At 35.2% G+C, this 20808-nt stretch overlaps 2 protein-coding genes across 3 annotated transcripts in view; one reads left to right on the top strand and one right to left on the bottom strand.

Moving 5' to 3' along the window:
- Positions 1 to 9739, top strand: part of LOC128994311 (uncharacterized) — a 34504-nt gene extending 24765 nt beyond the window's left edge. Inside the window, exons 9-15 of the mRNA XM_054418752.1 lie at positions 521 to 652; positions 1621 to 1815; positions 2574 to 2737; positions 3288 to 3348; positions 4075 to 4233; positions 4608 to 5320; positions 8654 to 9739. Of these exons, the coding sequence (XP_054274727.1) occupies positions 521 to 652; positions 1621 to 1815; positions 2574 to 2737; positions 3288 to 3348; positions 4075 to 4233; positions 4608 to 5320; positions 8654 to 8818 (1589 nt within the window). The 3' untranslated portion in view covers positions 8819 to 9739. The remainder of the gene's footprint in view (positions 1 to 520; positions 653 to 1620; positions 1816 to 2573; positions 2738 to 3287; positions 3349 to 4074; positions 4234 to 4607; positions 5321 to 8653) is intronic.
- A 4318-nt stretch (positions 9740 to 14057) lies between these two features.
- Positions 14058 to 20537, bottom strand: LOC128994315 (uncharacterized). 2 transcript variants are annotated; one of them, XM_054418759.1, is made up of 5 exons: positions 20424 to 20534; positions 20244 to 20303; positions 19633 to 19765; positions 15692 to 16115; positions 14058 to 14253 (listed from the first exon to the last, which is right to left on the bottom strand). In XM_054418759.1, exons 1-5 carry the CDS (start codon positions 20481 to 20483, stop codon positions 14124 to 14126), a joined length of 807 nt encoding a protein of 268 aa, XP_054274734.1. In that variant the 5' UTR covers positions 20484 to 20534; the 3' UTR covers positions 14058 to 14123. The 2 variants fall into 2 exon arrangements, with proteins under 2 accessions (XP_054274734.1, XP_054274735.1); XM_054418760.1 differs by lacking the exon at positions 20244 to 20303 and having other exon boundaries at positions 20424 to 20537.
- Between the last annotated feature and the right edge of the window lie 271 nt (positions 20538 to 20808).

Genomic DNA, 20808 nt, shown 5'->3' with positions numbered 1-20808 from the left:
GTTTTGACACATCACTAATGGTACTATACAACTATTATATTCTGTTCACAAAATTTCGACAGTTTCAGGAGAAGAAATTTAGCCCCTCCACTTCAACCTACTTTTAAACAATAGTCGCCTAAAAATAAGCAAACATTCATTAAAAAAAAAAAAAAATGGGGGAACTTCTGTAAAACTGCAAAAATTTTGTGGACACTTCGTGGACAATTTTTGTGGAAATTTTTTTTATCTAGGTCAGAAGAAAAGTGATGTATTTAGGTCCACTTGATATTCACTCTTTGACATGATCCTACATTTTTATTCCAAGACCATTGATTTTTATTTGTAGTGTTAACCATAATACAATTTCTTTTTTAGAGTACAGTTAATTTTATGACCACAGTTAGCTTATTTTTCGATAGAACAAAAAAGTGTTCTTAATTAGCCAGCTTATAGTTATTGATTCATACAGAGAATTTTGTTTTTAAAATGTCAGGAGCGAGATATTAATTATAAATCAATTTTGCTACTTTGTTTTCAGAAACTCGAGGCATTACGTTCATCTCCTACTGGCATTTATTCCGTCTGGTTGACGCTCAGTGGCAAGAGTTTGGGCATTATGTCTCGGTAACTGGGACCACTGAATCTTCTGTTGGAGATACTGCAAGTAACGGTACAAACAGAAAACAATTTTCAATTCTTTAATTTTTATCTACATATTTTTAATCAAAATGATGCGTCTGTGTGATACTTTACTAGTTTTACTGACATTTTTCCCGCACTCTATGACACAAAGTTAGCAACCCTACTCAGGTTTGGGGTAGGCACATTGCTGTGTTGATATTTTTACTGAGGGCGAAACACCGCCTTAAAAAAGAGTCAACAAAGGGGAAAGGGCTCTCAAGTAAATACTGATCGGTTGCCATGGCAATTGAAAGAATACATATCACAATCTTTACTGTTGTTTTATACAAATATGCTATCGTTGCAATTTTGTTTACTCTGCCACACTTACTTACTTACTGCCGTGGCTCTTGGTACCCAAGGAGGTGCTTTGCCTCGCCAACACACTGCCTCCAGACTGCACGATCCACTGCTTCATCCTCCCTTCTTCCCATTCTTCTCAGGTCTCTTCTCACTTGATCTCTCTACCTCAACTTGGTCCTTACAGGAGGTCTTCTACTCTGCCACACAGCTAGATAAAATAAACCAAAAAGTGTTTCAGAAAATAAGTAGGCTAGTATTTTTTTACTATCACATTTTGAATATTACAAGTAAAATTACTTGGTTCTCTTAATGTGTAATGTAAAATCTTATGTTCAAACAGTGTACTTATTACTTAAAAAAGGGAATTTTTAATAACAAACTATGCCTTTTTTTAACACTATCACAATTGTACTACATCAGAAAACTGAGTTACAGAATGCAGAATGTTTTTTGGAAGGATTTATCTTCAGTTTCTCAATTACTAAAAATCATGCACTGTCATCTTGCATATCTCATTGTGTATCTATTGGTGTAATCGGTAGTTAATTGACTATATAGATAATTTAGTAAACTTTAATTTTTAATTTTTTCTTGCAATTTTAATTGGTATCCAGAAATATGTTTCTAATTTAATAAAACCAGTCTTACCTACAGACCTGACAGTAACCAACAAAAAGCCCCTAGAGGAGAATCCAATCGATATGGTTGGAATCGTGGAGGAGGAAACGAACGTAAGACTGAAACAGCAGATGGAGCAACTGCAGGCAACCCTGGCGTCCACGGAGATTGCGGCAGAGATGGCACAGAAGGCGGCCAGACTTTTGGCACGAGCTGCAGAGAGCAACAAAGGTGACAAACTGTTCTCACCATCCTGTAAAAATCCCTGTTAAGGTTAAACGGCTCCAGAATTTAAAGAAATTTTCGGTACTTATATATTTCTGATCTGCAGGCCTATAAACATTATTACATAGTTTCAAATACCATTGGATGAGTGTGTATTTCCATGATTGATTTTAGAATCCGATGATTTTAACCCAGTGTCTATACTTTTTGCACAGTTCACCTATATCTGAACTTTAAACCCTGACGCTTATTAATGTCAACAAATATGATGTACCCTGTGAGCTTTTTTCAAATGTTTTTCATAGGACACTGACTCTGATATTAGGCCTACTGATTTGTTACCAAATTGAGACTCTAATATTGCTAAAAATATAATATTTATAGTAAAAAAACAGATTTTATGGGGTGCAGCTTGGCAGTAAACACACTTAATACTACCGTTTGCTAGTAATATTTACTGAGGTTACCTCCCATGGTATCATGGTTTTTTTTATCATTTTGTGAAATTTAAAAGTAATTAATATCTTTCTTCTCATTATTATTTACATGTCGTTGGGCACAATGAGTTAATCAAGTGATTTTTTACAAAGAAAAAGATTTTATAGGCCTACAAAAGTTTATACGCCTTGAACCATCTGAAATGTCCTGCACCATCGATCCCTCGGGCTCTGCCTGATACACTTACCTAGATTGCCTGATTATTTTAAAGTACATATGATAATATATTAAACATAGTTAGTAATTTGAACCTTTATATGTTTCAGGCAAGTCTCAGAGCGGAGCCTCCACAACCACCACTCCCTCCACATCTGCACCTCAGCCGGAGAGAAACTGCCAAATACCGGCTATCAACCGTGCAGAACTGTTGGCATCGCTGACGCACGCACAAAACCGTCAACGAACTGAGAGCAGGACCAACGCTAGGCAGGTTAGAAGCTCAGCCATCTAATCAGCAAAACTTTGTACAGTAAAAGCCCGCTAATCTGGCATCCGATGGTCCAGCATTTTAAATAATCCGGCATCGGTGTTAGGCCAAGCAATTTCTGAATGTTTTAGGTCATTTTATTGCAGTCGGCAGATCTTAGGAGCAATCAGCACATGTTGGAAGCAATGGGCAGACATTGGGAATGATGGACTGAGTTGGTAGTGATATATACAACGGGAGCAATTGGCAGAAGTCACTTGCATTTGATGAGATTCAGAATTTTTCATATGGATTTCTTTTTGGCATTATTCATCACTTATAAAATAAAAGAAAGCCCATTAAAATTTAGCTGCCTTTCCTGCAGCACATAAGTACTCTTTAAAATTAATGTTATTGAAATAGAAAATCAATCTGACAACCTTTAGGGAATATTTTTAGTCAACATGCAATCAGGTACATGGAAGTTAGAGCTGTTTGCAGGTTTGCTGTGTTTGGGGATCACTTTAAATTGTTCTATAATTTTACTCCTGAAGCATGTTCATTATTTTTACAGTGTGCTGTGCCCGTCTGCGACAGGCAGAAATTGCTGAAACGCTTGATGACACTTCAGGCAGGTAAGTCTAACTTAGTGCATAACTGCAACGCATCCAAATATATGATGTCTCACTCGAAAGAAAGTGCAGTACCTGACTGCCCCATCTGCCAGTCAGGGGAACAAATTCAATTGTTAGGGTAATTTGTTTTGAAACTGAGTTAAAAGTGCTTTTTTTTAGATCATTTTGAAAAATCTCATAATTTTTTTTACTGTAGGCCTAAATTTTTGTCCTCTTGCTTCAACGATTAAGCTTAAAGTGTCCACCAATTGACAAGTTTCTGTCTTGCCAATATTCACATTTGGCTACCCCTAGTCATCTTAAACAAATTTTCCCAAACTCTATTACAATTTCAGTTTCTATTGGGCTGAGGATATAGTTCCAGGCAGTGTCGAAAAGTTACAAAACTGGCAGGTAAATTACATGAAGATATGACTTCAAATTTGTAACCTAACCACAAGTACTGTCTACGTGCACTATAACACAATCCATAGCCCGTGGACTCCATGACTAAATAAATAGACAATCTTACCACTGTCTGTAGATTTTCATAAAAAAATTGCCTGGGCTAAATAAAGAGGTGAGGAAGCATATTTGATCTATATCCATATGTCATTTTATTATACATAGGTAGTAAAATAAAAAATAAAATTATTCGGCAAATCACACTTCCAAAGACAACAACCAAACATTTGATATTTTTTTAATGTGAAGAAGTTGGTTTAACCTTGAGTTTGGCTATTGCAGATACAGATTTGGAGCAAGCAGCTGTCAAAGTGCAGCAGTTGAACCTGGTGGAGAGTGAGTCAGACACGGACACAAACATGGAGACTGGTGAAGACACAGACCGTGGCTTTGTCATGGTAAACATGACCACAGAGCAGACTAGTCCTGAGGGGACCCAAGGTATGTCGATGAGTAAAATATGTTGCTGAAATAAATTCGTGAATATTTCTTGTGATAACAACCTCCTATCACAGCAACATCATGATTGAAATGAAATAAACTGTTTATTTGTCACACAGAATGGAACAATATTCTACCTAATAGATTTTGTCTGGGTCCTGGGATTCCCTTTTTGTTGGACATCTGCGTTCCTTTTTGTTGGAAATTTTTGTCCGACCTTTTGAGAAGTGTAATGAAGTTATTGGCTGTTTGGGTCTGAGCCTTGTACCAACAAAGCTCTAGTGTTTTCGGTTTAAAAGCTATAACAAGGTATAATATACAGTAATAAATACGTCAAAAACTCTCATATTGATGTCAATCATCTGTATCCTTAGGTGAGCTTAAGGAGGATAATACAGCTGCTTCTGAGACTGTTAACCCTGAAGAAGCACAGCCAGAACCTCAGCGTACCCCTTTCGTACAATCGCAGCAGCCGCATTTGGGATTTTGGCACCAGGTCCCACTAGGTTCAGATTATCCTAGACCTATGTTCTATCCCCTCCACGCGAGACCCCACAATGTCTACAATTCGCCAGTGTTTTCCGAAATACCCCTTCGCCCTGCCAACAACCTAGGGGTTGTTTTCCCCCCTCCTATGAACTATCACAACACATGGATGCCTCCCCCGCCTGTACCTCTTCACCCATTTGTTCCTCTTCCCCAAACAATGACTCCTCTGGCCTCGCACCCCTTGCCAGTGACTCTGCAACCAGTCACACAATCACCAGCTACTGCGCAAACCACTGTTACTCCGACTGAGGCTGCAGATATAACAGCACCAGAAAACGCAGATATAACAGCACCAGAAAACCCTGCTGCGACTGTGCCAACTACGGCTGAAGTTGAACAGGAGCAGCAGCAAGAACCTCAGACAGACGCTGCAACTCCCAATCCAGAAGAGGAAACCCAAACCCAAGCCCAAACATCCAACCCGGTCCAGATCCTGCCTCAGTCGCTGGTGGATGGGGCTATCAACGTAGCCGCCACTGCCTACTCCACAGCCTGGAACGCCCTCAACAACCTTCGTCCAAAAGAGGGAGAAGCTGCGGTATGTATTAAGCTAGATAGATTGGTTTGAATATTGTAATGGCTTACCTAAGTTTGATTTATAATGGGATTGTTTGCTAGGTAATTAAATTAATACCAAAGGAATAGAGTTCAACTAGCATCTGAGAAAATTATTCCAGGGAGTAATAGTTACACAATGAAAGAAAACAAAACTTTACACTGATACTCTTCTACTTATACAGTAACTTTACTTGATACTGAAACTTTTTGTCCTGATGTAGGATTTTTTCAGAGTAGTTTTCAGAGAAGAAACTTTCCTTCCCCGGACAATAATTTTCTTAGATAAGCTAGCTGAACTCTATTGTTCTTTTAAAAAAATCCTTACCAGCCAATTAGCTTTCCTTTGAAATATAATTGATTAATACTAAGAAACTTCTATCATGAGTTTTAAAAACTCCTATCTCCTTCTCCAGTTGATCATTTATTATTTTACCTCCTTCCTACAACAGGCAGTACAATGAATCTGTGATTGGAAAAGGAGCTAGTAGTTCTGAAAACTTTTGGCGTTTATGTTTTTTTATCAGCATAAATTTTATACCAGTAAACTTAGTAAGATTGGATTCACACTTAAGATGCAGTTCTGTATCCTTCGAAGACAACGTATCTCGGACTGCTTGGGTACCAATCACTATCAGATCTATAAATCAACAATGTCACAGATGGGAAATACCATTAACTTTGCCATAATAGTCATGACAGTTCCATAGCTCTTCGTAAATAGGTGAAATAATACATTATTTTTGTCACAAAAGCTACTATTCTTCATCAAGAAAGCTACAACCGGTCGTTTTTAATAGGAAGCGATAGGATCAGTGTTATTTATCACTCGTTTTATCAGTTCAGATGACGTTACAAAAATAATCATATTACTTAGGAACAGTTAATAGAAAGACACAATAAAAGGGATACCTTTAGCTATTACATTTGTTCGTTTGAACAGGTTTTTTCTTTTTTTTCTCATATCTTCGCCAGTTTAGATTATGTTGCTAAAATAATAGGGAATTTTCAGTAATCTACTACCAGTGTAGGTGACATAGTATTATTTATCTATATACTAGCAGAGTACCCGTCCTTCGTACGGGGTTGGCATATAAGTATCAAATGCTTATAGCAGTTATGAGTGAGGACATGGTTTAAGAAATTTCGGTTCTTTTTGAAGTTCGTTTGCTACGCTCACTCACCTTTAGGTTGGAGCTCGTTCGCTGCGCTCACTTTCCTTCAGGTTAGCTCGTTCGCTACGCTCACTTGCCTTCGGGTTAGCTCGTTCGCTACGCTCACTCGCCTCCAGGTTGAAGTTCGTTCGCTACGCTCACTCACCTTTTGCTGTTGTCATAAATGTAAAAGAAATAATAGTGCTAGTGCTGAACCCTGTTGGTAATCCTTGTAACTTTTAATGCTATTGAACATCATAGAACAGAACCAACTTGTTTAATTGAAACAGCTGTTAAGATTCATTAATTCCATTTCTCATAAGGTTAACATGGGAAACTCCAGAGCCACTGGGGCGGAGCCCCGAAGGATTTTTTGGGATAAAAATATGCCTATATGTTAATCGGGAATGTGAGCTATCATCATGCCAAATTTCAGCCCGATCCGACCAGTAGATTTTGAGATTAGCTCATACAAACACACACACAGACACCACCTCTTCTTTATAATAGTACTAGCAGAGTACCCGTCCTTCGTACGGGGTTGGCATATAAGTATCAAATGCTTATAGCAGTTATGAGTGAGGACATGGTTTAAGAAATTTCGGTTCTTTTTGAAGTTCGTTCGCTACGCTCACTCACCTTTAGGTTGGAGCTCGTTCGCTGCGCTCACTTTCCTTCAGGTTAGCTCGTTCGCTACGCTCACTTGCCTTCAGGTTAGCTCGTTCGCTACGCTCACTCGCCTCCAGGTTGAAGTTCGTTCGCTACGCTCACTCACCTTTTGCTGTTGTCATAAATGTAAAAGAAATAATAGTGCTAGTGCTGCACCCTGTTGGTAATCCTTGTAACTTTTAATGCTATTGAACATCATAGAACAGAACCAACTTGTTTAATTGAAACAGCTGTTAAGATTCATTAATTCCATTTCTCATAAGGTTAACATGGGAAACTCCAGAGCCACTGGGGCGGAGCCCCGAAGGATTTTTGGGATAAAAATATGCCTATATGTTAATCGGGAATGTGAGCTATCATCATGCCAAATTTCAGCCCGATCCGACCAGTAGTTTTTGAGATTAGCTCATACAAACACACACACAGACACCACCTCTTCTTTATAATAGTATAGAATATAGAATAGAATATAGAATATAGAATAGATAGATAGATAGATAACTTAGGCAAGCACGATATTTGTCGGCAGAACTCCTCCGTAGTTTCTCAACCGATTTTGTTAGTTTAGGGCTCGCTGAAAAGATCTCTGAGTAGATGTCAGATTATAAGGTCTTACTTGTTGAAAAAGTCCTATGGGCTCTGCCCCAGTGCCTTTTAAAGCTCCAATGTTTACCCTTTTTGTTTACATAGGTTTGTTCAAGCTATTTCTTTTAACAGCTGGTAATATTTGTATATGTTTATGTTGTAATGAAAACAAATCATCTTTGTGTGATTACATGGCTAAATTAGTTTTTTTTATTTTGTTTCACTATTGCTGGCTTTTTTAATACACACTTCTTTAGAACTCTTCTCTGCTTTTTTAAAGACATGCCACAGCGTCGCCGGTCAAATACGTTCGGTAATCGTAGCAATATTTAGCTGGAGCTTCATCTAGACTCCATGTACTGATTCCAAAGTTGGAGTGTATCTTCCAAAACCTGTGTTCGGACACGGCCAGCTACTACGTTGCCACCAGTAGAGCAAGGTTGCTGAGCTAAGGTTCTTCATAGAAGACACTTCCGAGCAGGTTCGCTTAAGAGATGATCATCGTGTTTACACTAAAACTTTGCTTATGGTGAACTGATTTTACATTAATAATTTACTGTTAAAAGAATATAAAATATGTATTTATTACACCAGTGAGCACAGAGTTCATTCCAGGTTTGTTGTAAAATAAAAAGCTTTGTCGTTCACTGAGAATTGGAAGAAATGGGGACGTATAACGTGCTTGGGCATATCGGTTTCGATCGGTTGCCTATGGGGCAATGCTGTCCTTATAAGTATTAAAAAAAAGCTACATTTGGAAACTGCTCTACGTAGCTCCCACAATTATCTGACCTCGGGACGTTACTTTAAATTATGCCCACCTCTAATGTTTAATGTTCCAAAACATTTGGGGTGGATGTATCACTTCTGTTAGATTCGTCACTCATGACGTCTTATGACATTCGCAGGAGTTTGACCCAGTGTTTGAGAACAACATGGCTGTGTTGGTGGAGATGGGGTTCAACAACCTTGAGCGCAATGCCCGTCTTCTCAAGCGCTTCAACAATGATATAAGCCAAGTGATCGGAGTCATCTGCTCCACTGGCGGGGGCCACGACTTGAACATTGATTAAGCAACAATCCACGATATATTTTAACACACAACGTATTCTTTCATGTAATTTTAAGTAACATATAGTCCTATTGTTTAAGTACTTGTATAACTGAAGTTGTTTATAAGATTGTCTGTGGTGATGGCGATTTCCGAGTTAATTATTTTTCCATTAGACAAACGCTTCTGTGGTCTTTAGTGAGTTTTATGTGATACTGGTTAATGTTGTAAAACATGGCTGTGGCGAGGAATTTTGTCTTAGTGTTTTGTCACATTTTTGGGGTAGAGAATTGTTTCTAAAGTTATGGGATTAAGCTTTTGCATTTACGTAGTGTCAATGATGTAATTACCGTTTCCTCGCATTACTTTTATGGTTTAAGTCTGTGTAGCATTTATTTGTTCTCTTGGTTAATTTCATACCTCTGTTATTTTTTCAGACTATTAATCACCTTATTTAATCCAAGGGCATTAGTGTCACTCGTATAATTGGTGGATTTGAATACTATTCATCAAACTGATATATTATTCAGTTGTTATCCATTGTATTGCAATATATTGTTTGTGTTAAGTAGTTAAGAGTTTAGCTAGAGTTTATCTATATAGGGTGTTTTTTTTTCTATTTTAATATGTTATCAAGTTAACTTTAATTATTAAAATGTTTAGCTATTCAACATTGTAACTTGTTGTAAGAATCAAATAATTTGCAAATTAAATATTTTTTTAAATTAGACCCATTATGCTTTGAAGAAAACAATATTTTTCCAAAAAGATGTAATGTTACATACAAGATGTTACTTAAGAGTTTTTAACCTTTATTAAAATAAAACGAAATACTACAAAGGATATTATGTAAATAAAGCTTCATTATCAAAAAAAATTTGGTCCTGCGTTCAAGTGTATGCACATGTAGCATTTTAATCAAGTGTATAAAATAAAACTGTTAAATTACATTGTGTTGTCATTAATAATCCAAAGAAACCTAATTTTGGTTTATACTCCTGCAAAAGTGATTGATTGGTAGCAACTGCACAAGATGCGTTGTGGGGCTAAAGAGATTCTTTCAATCAATTGATAAAAAAGAATCAGCTGTAGTCGAGGATATCATTATCAGATATATACCTTTCTCACTATAAAAATTGTCTACTTGCAGAAAAAATAGTACTGAAAGGAATAATATCATTATTAAATATTCTTGAGTTTGTCAAGTCACATGTTGATTTAACTCGGAGCGAGCTGGTCTAGTGGTAGAGCGAAGGACTTCAATCCCCAAGATTCCGGGTTCAATCCCGCCAATCAATTTGATATAAGTGAAAATGGGGCAACCCCTAGGTCAAGTCTGAAGTAACGTGAAAAATGAACCCGAGGTAGGTAAAAAGGCCTAGGGTGAAAAACTGTATATTCCACCCCAAAAAAATATTGCCAAAGGAGATTTAATATAACCACATACAAGGGAAATTACGCACCTATGGAAAATAATTTTCAAGCTGATTTAACAAGGGCTTTCCATAAATCAACAAGGTATAAAATAAAACAATGGCTTTACAGATTTTGATTAAAATTCTGTATATGGTCCATATTTCCAAACAAAATGGCATAACCCACATGGCTGTAAAAATTATGATTCAAAAGTTATTGCAACTTTTGTGATTTTCACCATAAAATATTATAGTTACTCCCACTGTTTACGTATAATGAAGGTTGTTGGCTATTTAATGGGGGATAGTAGGTGTCAAATTGCTGATACCGTTTATTAATTTACCTGAAATGAAATTTCACATTTAGCAGTAGTATATTAAGGAACGCGGCAGCGTTCCGCCCCGCCAAGTCCCCCAGCGGTACACAGCTGCTGCAGTGTATATATACATGACGTGACAAAGTGGCTTTTTCACTCGTCTATAGCTCTGAAGAAACAAAAGCTATTAAAATAATTGTTCATCTATTGGATAGGGGCACTCATTCTCAACAAAATTTAAAAAAAGAATTTTAAAAACGGTTGTGTTTGAGCCAAGAAAAACTAGTTTGAAAATTCAAAAATTTTCCGTGTTCTCCTTCTCCTCCTTCTCCTTCTCCTTGAATGTTGACGGACCTACAGCCCAAACCACTGGCTCAATTTTAATGTTCTTTATGTTGTTTGAAAGGCCTTAACGTGTAGATGTGCCTTTTGAGGGTCTCAAGTCGGTGAGTTGACCCATAAACCCTTGGCAAGCCCTCAAAGTACGATTTTGGCCCATTTAAATGACATGGGATTAAAATCAAAACAAAAGAAGGACCAGCTGCGATTAAATCTCAATTAATTTCAATGTTAGAGAAATTCATAGGAACAGCTGAAAAAATATTTTAAAACTTTTATAAAGTATTTTTTTCAGGTATACTGAATGATTTTAACTACTTACTATATAAAATTACTTAGAGCAGTGATATTCCCCGATACTTTCCATTGAAAAATGCAGTGTACCGATGGTACACTGGTACAGCAGCTCGTCATTTTTAACAGTTTAATACTACTTATCAAAACATATGAAACCTAGGAACTTGAAACTTAGTACTAGGACTTAGGTTTGTTTTATGTTTTGATACACTAAAACAAATAAAATAATCGGGAAATTCACTCTACGTATGTTAAACAAGCAATTAGAAAGTGATATGTAAATTTAGGATAAATGAGTTTTTCAATATTTGATTGCCTTATGCTATTTCTAACAATCCTAATCTGTTTGATTACATTTTAACTTCTCTAATAAGGGCTCAATTTACACTAGTCGTTAGATATATGGGTTTAATTATCAGAACACTTATGTAACACCAACGCATTTTGTGTTGTTCAAGATGACCATCATTGATGAAATTTGAAACTGATATTTTAACTGTTAATTTTCTACAAAAATAAATAAAATCTAACAAAAAACCACAAGGTGGTAACACTTTCCCCGCCAAGTCAGCAATCCAAAAAAGATAATAAATCATTACTTTTTCCGCCAAGAAAAACAATGTAATGTATGTTAGTTTGGCAACTTGGCGGCAGACTTTTGCTCAATCACTTTAAAAAAATACCATAAAAATAGTTTCATTGAGCAAGTATCTCTCCCATTAGTACATTGCTAGGTGAGATCTTATTTTACAAAATTTGACTTTATTTGTGCCACATTTCATAATCATCATAATAGTGATGGTTTTATATTTACTGATTACCTCGAAATTATTATACTTAGTTGGACTAATTAATTAGAGAAATTGATTTGTAAAATTATCCACGAACGTAACTTTAATGAAAAAAACCAAACAAAAGTCTGCCGCCAAGTTGCCAAACTTACATACATTACATTGTTTTTCTTGGCGGAAAAAGTAATGATTTATTATCTTTTTTGGATTGCTGACTTGGCGGGGAAAGTGTTACCACCTTGTGGTTTTTTGTTAGATAAGTAACTAATTCATGAACTGTAAAGCAGATGATGTTATTTTGTTATCATTGGTAGATTATTCAATGAAGATTTGTGTATATAATAATAAAAAAAAATAATTTTTTTTTACTGTAACGCTAACAACGTCTAACTATGGAGGCCCACAAAAATAAATAAAACTATAAAATAGCAGCAGAGTACCCATCCTTCGTATGGGGTTGGCATATAAGTATCAAATGCTTATTGCAGACAAAATAATTATTGATATTATAAGTATCAAATGCTTATTGCAGTTATACTCAAACTTTGCGTTTGCAATGGGAGAGGACACATTTAGATAAAATTCAGTTCTTAAAATTTGTGGTATACTATAGTATAACACATCTACCATATAGCCATAATGTTCTACCACTGCAACTAAACAATGGAACAAATCACCAAACATTCACACGCAATTTCACAAATTATTCATTAATTTAATTAAGACTCTTCATCTTCTAAAAAGTGTACCTAGTTCTTTCATAGTTGTATCGGCTCTTCTAATACACTCTTCAAGAACCAGCTTGTTAAGTTGGAACAGCTGATTAATAGCTATTTACCTTACAAGTGTAGTAAGAGCGTTTTTACATCACGCAGGTGAATGTTGTGCAACGAGCGGAAGCGAGTTGCATAATTTACCGAAGTGATGTAAACACGCTCTTGCGTAACGTGTAACGTACAAGATTTTACCTGACCCGACAATGTACAGGAGGTTACGAACAATATTTTTCATTATCCATTTCACTCATCTTCTATCAGTAACGTTCATTTACAAACAAAAGCTAGGTTAAGAAAATTCTTCAAAACATAACATAAAATTCAAGCGCACAGCTGATTTCTAGCGTTGAAAGTCGTTGGCTCCATAGAGGTATATTTTTTAAGTTAAGCACTCAATGTTATTTAAATGGGTTTCATTACATCACCGAGTGAGTTTTTTTCAACTTTACATCACTCGAGAAGTAACGAAGTTATATACATCACGCTTGGGATAGGGAAGTTTAACATGGCGGGTTAGGTAAATTCTTTAATTCCTTTTAAACTCATAAGGTTAACATGGGGAACTACAGTGCCACTGGGGCGGAGCCTGAAAGGATTTTTGAGATAAGGATAGGCCTATATGTTAAGCGAGCTATAATGTGCCAAATTTCAGCACAATCCTCAAGTAGTTAATGTGTAATTGAACTACAAACAAACACAAAAACTTTCACATTTTTAATATTAGTAAGATAAGATATAAAATGGTGTTGAGTCATATTTAAAGTCTAAACGTGATTTATACAATTTACTAAAAATAATTATTTCAATGGAATCAAAGAATATAAATGCTGTCGTTTGCATTTATTATTTTTCTGTGAATTTATTTTATTTTCCAAAGTATACTCCTAGGATATAATCATTATATAATGCATTTTCCAAATGCTATGAAAGGATTGAAGAAAAAACATTTTGTTTTAAATATTAGATGGAAAATTAATATTCTGTTTTTATTAGATGCAATCCAATTCACATTTAAGAAACACATTTTGGGCTGCAGGAAACAAAAGAGACAGGAACATAATGGAATCGTTGGTTGGATTACTGTACAAGTCCAGATAGCGAGAATTGGCTTTGAGTCCTGGTTAATTGCATTCTTTCTCCTCTTTTGGGATGTATAGCTTACAAACGTTTAGTTAAACTTTCAGTTAAAAAAAAAATATTTTTACTTTTCTAACCGTTAATGTGAAGAATAGAATAATAGCACTGATAGCTACTATTCTACAGTAATATTTGCCTAAGATCATAACATTGGATAAAGGATGGTTGTAATTAAATTTAAAATGGAAATTCAAATTTTTGTCTTTTTATCTTCAAAACCAAGACATGGTTGACTCATTTCCTCTAATCGGTTGGTTAAGACATTCCCACAGCCGGTGCTGGTTCAAGAGCAGAGTTAGTAGTAGGGGCATCTTCTACTTTACATAAAGATTCAATATTAGCTTCTTTATTCCATGCCATATCTTCAGGACTGAGCATACCTTTCCTGGAAAAAATGTATACCATGATGTCTATTGAAATCGTCAATAGTTTAACGCTTTGTACACTACATTAGAAAATCACAGGTGGGTTAACGGGAGCTTTTGAAAATGCAATAAAGGATTTCTTTTCTAGTAAGGGCCAAGAACAAGTTTTCATAGGAAGAACTCTGGGACAAAATATTAGTTTTCCTAAGGGCAAGAACTATAACTAAATGGTTGTTTTAGTAACATTTTAAAATATTGCATAAGCGTCAGCAATTACATTTGTATTGTTTTGTTACTGTTTGTTTAATTTCTCGTTAAACTTTTGATCCTCTTCATAGATTTTCTTTGTTTGCATCTATACAGGGTTTCCTGTTTGAACTAGAAAAACTCCAGGGAATTGTTGTATTGGTCAAATAAAAAGAAAATCAAGAATAGCATTTTGCCAAAATCACTTTGTTAATCATATATCCACTATTTTGTATTTTTTACAAATCCTTTTTATCTTTAGATTGTTTAGACTGATTTTTATGAAACTTTGTATGTATATGTGTATATGCATATGTATATATATATGTATACATGTATGTGCTTGAAGATACTTAATTCTGAAAAAAATATTAACTTAGTATAATTCAAAATTAAAAAATTGCGTTCATTTTAATTTTTCTAATTTAAAATTACCGGTACAAAAAAATGGCTGGCTTTATGAAAAATTGTCAAGAATACTTTATTTTGCTCTTAAAATCTGTATATAATAGGCAAGCATGTTTCTTTAAAATCTTTATAAATTAAATTAGGCTCAAAAATAAGCACAAAAACAAATTTGAAACTAAACAAAAATTAACATGGGCCTTATGGGTTGCCATGATGATGACGAAATAAAAAAAATATTTACAGAACATCTAAACAAATGGAATAAATTCTAATAACATGTTTTATTTACAGCGTGGGAAAAATAGAGAAGTTTATACATTACATATTTTTGGTCGAGTTTTCGACCACTGGACGACCTCTAGTTATCTATCAAACGACACCGAGTTAAAAAAGATCGTATGCAAAATAATGAACTATCACGATTTGTAGTTTTGACGAGGTAAAATAAGGGTCAGTAGCCAGGTTTGCCTAATTTAAAGATATAAAATGTAAATACCTAAATATTACACTGACCTAATTTAATGTACTCATAAAGTTATAAATATCTCTATTTTACATGTAGATTTTTCAAGATTTTCATGCAAAAGAAGTACAATTATAGTAGTTTTTTTCAAATGTATTTAGTATTTACTATTTAATGACTAATGTAATTCAACTCTCAAGTAATTGTCACGGTTCAATATTCGTAGGTAAATACCTTTATAGATACATGACCACAGTTATTAAAGCTAGTAAACAGATATCATGTTTATTCTTCCTGACATTTTACTCATTCTACTGACAACTTTTCACCTTCCTACTTACTTTGCCTTGCATTCGTCCAACAATGATGAACTTTGTGACTGTGTTGGGCAATCGTCTTCACCATGATTTTGGTTCAGCGAAGCGAAGCCCTTAATCTTGCATTCTTCTTTATCCCCTTTGTTCACTCTGATTTTAAACAGGTATACCATTGTGCATGCATTGCTATTGCCACAGGAATAGCTCGAGCAGAGGTGTTTGACGTTGTCCAGGACGACGGAGGGGTCCGAAGTACAGTAAGCCTCAAAAAAGTCCGGTCCATCTAGAAGTTCTACGTAATGCAGATGAGTTTCCTTCGTCTTGGTAGCACAATGTTGCCGAGCCTCTGGCAAAGGGAGACACGCCATCTTGAATTTTTTCTTCGTAGCTGCTATGGAAATCAACTTCTTTCCTTTGTCATCTTTTACGAAGGCGTCGACTTTGTAAACTGGAAATAATGAATTTGAGTTACTATTAAGTATTTTACCTAACCCACCATGTTAAACTTCCCTATCCCAAGCGTGATGTATACATCTTCTTTTCTTCACGAGTGAAGTAAAGTTTCAAAAACTCACTCCGTGAAGTAATGAAACCCATTATAACATTGAGTGCTCAAGTTGAAAAAAATATACTTCTATGGAGCCAACGACGTTCTACGCTAGAAATCAGCTGTACGCTTGAATTTTGTTATGCTTTTGTAAAAGAACGTTACTGTTAGAAGATGAGTGAAATGGATAATGAAAAATATTGTACGTAACCCCCTGTATATTGTCGGGTCAGGTAAAATCTTGTACGTTACACATTACGCAAGAGCGTGTTTACATCACTTAGGTGAATTATACAACTCGCTTCCGCTTGTTGCACAACATTCACCTGCGTGATGTAAAAACGCTCTTACTACACTTGTAAGGTAAATAGCTAAAATATTGATTTAAAATATTTTTGCCTTTAGTCTGTCTCAGAAATAAATATAATATATTTTGACATTTAAATATTGTTGTCTTTGGCCTGGCTCCAACACATGTTTTAGGTTTAACACATTAACATGTGGTTTTTTAATATTATTTGTTTTGTTTATGTTCTGTGTTCATGTTGAAGAAACGTAAAACTACTCAATTATTATTTTTGCTCTTAATTATTTTTAGTGTTTATTACTCGCTCAAAGTATTTAAAAAAGTTTTCCTCACTTTTCACTATAGCTGTTCTTAATAACTCTAAATTTCAAACCTCAAGATTTATAGTATACAAAGAAGAAAATATTTAAAGGTAAAATCTCTTCCTAAGCATATATCATTTGGAACAAATCAAGCCTGATCTGATGGTAAATTCTATTCTCACATCTCTTGTTCTTTTCTTTGTAATCATTTCAGTTACCGAAATTGAAAATTTACCGAAAGTTTGATAACATTTCCATTGAGCTGAACACGAATAGTTTTTTTTTTTTTTTTTTTTTTTAGGGTGAGGAGGGAAAATGCTTTTACGCACACAGGTAGCCAGCCTGTAGTGTGAGACTCCTGAGTTTATCACAGACTACTCACTAAAAAACCCCCTCTACTCTGTTGGACACAGACCTGGAATTGTTTGTCACATTACTTCAAGTCAGGCCAACATGTGACCTAAGCCCACAGGGCTCGCACCGTTTCTGGCATTATTTATTTTTTGACCTACACCGCATCCCGGTCGAGGTCAAGCTTCTTGGCGCGGAGAACACCCTGGATGTAAAGTGACACACAGGTCCAATTGTCCTCACCCTCCATCATCATCGGTATGACCCTATTGAACTACTACTATTGAACACGAATAGTAAAGCAAGTTATTTAAAGGTAATTTAGAATAGAGCGCAGAGCCACTTTCACTTCAGGTTCTAGTTATGGAATATAGTGCTGCATTTTGGTTCTATTCAAACTGGCGTGGGAAGGATAAATCAAAAGATTCATCGAAGTTCAAGAACTATAAATAGAGCAAGTGTAAACGCGACATTTTATGACACTGAAATCATTGAATTTACATTTTAAAACCCAACCACAGGAACTATTGTAAAAAATTCTTGATGAAAGCGAAGAGAAAGCAAATCACCAAAATGTAAAGTAAATGGAAATATGTCAATGATACTTCACGGTGCATAGACTGTCGTTTTGTAACATTTCAATTAGGCCAATGTTTATATAGTTGTTTGCATGATAACAAGAACCAAGACAACAGGGCAGGTTCTAGAACGAGAAAATGAGAGCTTGAAGTCCGTTGTAACATTTCAATTCTAGAACGAGAAAATGAGAGCTTGAAGTCCGTTGTAACATTTCAATTGGGCCAATGTTTATATAGTTGTTTGCATGATAACAAGAACCAAGACAACAGGGCAGGTTCTAGAACGAGAAAATGAGAGCTTGAAGTCCGTTGTAACATTTCAATTGGGCCAATGTTTATATAGGCTAGTTGTTTGCATGATAACAAGAACCAAGACAACAGGGCAGGTTCTAGAACGAGAAAATGAGAGCTTGAAGTCCGTTGTAACATTTCAATTAGGCCAATGTTTATATAGTTGTTTCCATGATAACAAGAACCAAGACAACAGGGCAGGTTCTAGAACGAGAAAATGAGAGCTTGAAGTCCGTTGTAACATTTCAATTAGGCCAATGTTTATATAGTTGTTTGCATGATAACAAGAACCAAGACAACAGGGCAGGTTCTAGAACGAGAAAATGAGAGCTTGAAGTCCGTTGTAACATTTCAATTAGGCCAATGTTTATATAGTTGTTTCCATGATAACAAGAACCAAGACAACAGGGCAGGTTCTAGAGAACGAGAAAATGAGAGCTTGAAGTCCGTTGTAACATTTCAATTGGGCCAATGTTTATATAGTTGTTTCCATGATAACAAGAACCAAGACAACAGGGCAGTTTCTAGAACGAGAAAATGAGAGCTTGAAGTCCGTTGTAACATTTCAATTGGGCCAATGTTTATATAGTTGTTTCCATGATAACAAGAACCAAGACAACGGGGCAGGTTCTAGAACGAGAAAATAAGCGAGTTGCACAACATTCACCTGCGTGATGTAAAAACGCTCTTACTACACTTGTAAGGTAAATATAGCTAATATTGATTTTAAATATTTTTGGCCTTTAGTCTGTCTCAGAAATATAATATATTTTGACATTTAAAAATATTGTTGTCTTTGGCGACAATATTTCTTCAACAACGAACAATAATTCTTAGTTGACAAATTGTCAACAAAATGTTAAAATCAACTATAGCTTTATAATTATGTATAATATGACATGTGGGAACTCTGTGAGATTTGAACTATAACTATAACTATAATGAACCTCTGTTTTGGGTACATCCTGTATTGAAAAAAAACATTTAAAATGCAGTAGAGGCATACTTGTAAGTTACTCCTTGGGGTTGGTTTAGAGGGTAAAATCTTTATTTTCGCTGTACTTAAATGAGTTTGTAAACCAGCAAGGTGAGGTTATAAAAAAGCGTGGTTTTTTAAAATTCCTTCAAATCTTTACTCTTAAAACATAAAAATGGCCAATTACATTACAACCATCGTAGACCTAACAAACTGTTGTAGGTCTCAAAGCGTTGTTGTGCTTAATCTTCTCCTACAATCTTTTTAAGGAGAAAAACTTGATCAAATTTGACTAGTTTATTTTTGAACACTATACTATTAACATTTTTTATTGCCAGCAAATGCATTACAGTATTATAACATATTTACTCAGCGTGCAATGGTTATGCCGTTGGAAAATGTTAAGACTTTTAGCGGGCTCCTAGGTTAAATTTATCATGTATCCTAAGGTATCTTCATTCCAAATTTTGTGCCTTTATCCGCCAGATGGTATTCTCAAAGTAAAGCCCTAAGCAAGTTAGTTTCGGGACTTATGAAATATAACATTGCAATACAGAATCATGCGCTGGCAAACTTAATGACTAGTCTAGCCTACTTATTGTCCAAAATATACCTTTTCCGGCCATTGCTGCAAATGGAGTGTCTGTGTTTGCGCCATTTGTGGTAACACCATGACTGGAAGTACCTTCATTCCTCAAGTGATTAGCCGCTTCTTTTTTAACCAATTGATGCCTGTAGATTAGAAGCTGAAACAGGAGATTTATATCAATTAGAGCGAAATATTTTTGTCCTAATTATTTGTAAGCTTCCACAGCAAGCGATTTCCAGTTAATTATTCCATTTTCAAAATAATTAAGAGATGTATATATCAAGGTTCCTGAGATTTGTGTCGAACGTGTTTTGATCATTTGGCTTAATAAAAGATTTGGTAACAGAATGGAAATAGATTGCTGATTTGTGTCAGGTTCATTTCTTCGCGTAGATAACAAGTAACAAAGGTAATTGATGGAGCTCGATGTAGGTTAATTTATTAATGGTGTAAGCCATAAAATATTCAATGAACTTCTTATAATTATGACAAATATTAATTCACGCATTCTTATACATATCGGTTTTACTGTGATGTTGTACCTGACAATTTAAACAATAAATAACATATTGGCTAAGTTCGAGCCATAAAATATTCTAAATATTGAACATCATTTAAAGGAAACATATACTTACTCTAGAAAGCTTATCAAAAAGATTTCGTACACTGTGTCTTACACTGTGAGACGCTGTTGTCTATAACAAACATATCTTGATTACAAGTTGTTTCCTAAAGTTATACTCGACAAGTTTTCATGTATAAATAACTACAAAATTACATTAAAGTGAAATTAACCTAACAAAACATAAACTCACCCCAGTTAACATTGAGAGATTTACGACGGTCAAAACACCAAAAAATACAACGTAATTCATTCTTGTAGTTTCAGCATAAAACTACAGAACCGCAGAATCCGTCGATTTGTCGATGATAACTACATTTTTCGCAGATCATTAGAGTTAAATGTCATGTTTGTGATACGTGTAAACAGCTGGTGTATCTGCCATCGCTGTGATGTCATCATCAACTAGTGAAATGAGAGGTTTTTAAAAACTTTCATAACTTGGACTAATGCTTAACTCAGCGAGTAGTTTACTAAAAATTGTCTTAAACAAATTGTTACATTTGTATGCATTCGGTTCTGATGAATGTTTTAATGCAAATGATCATATTTTGTATTTGCATGTTGGTGTGAATACA

This window comes from Macrosteles quadrilineatus, unplaced genomic scaffold, assembly GCF_028750875.1.
Source record: "Macrosteles quadrilineatus isolate MER2022 unplaced genomic scaffold, UCM_ALF_1.0 Scaffold_5__1_contigs__length_97177068, whole genome shotgun sequence".
Taxonomy (NCBI): domain Eukaryota; kingdom Metazoa; phylum Arthropoda; class Insecta; order Hemiptera; family Cicadellidae; genus Macrosteles; species Macrosteles quadrilineatus.
This window is presented reverse-complemented; position numbering and strand designations above follow the sequence as displayed.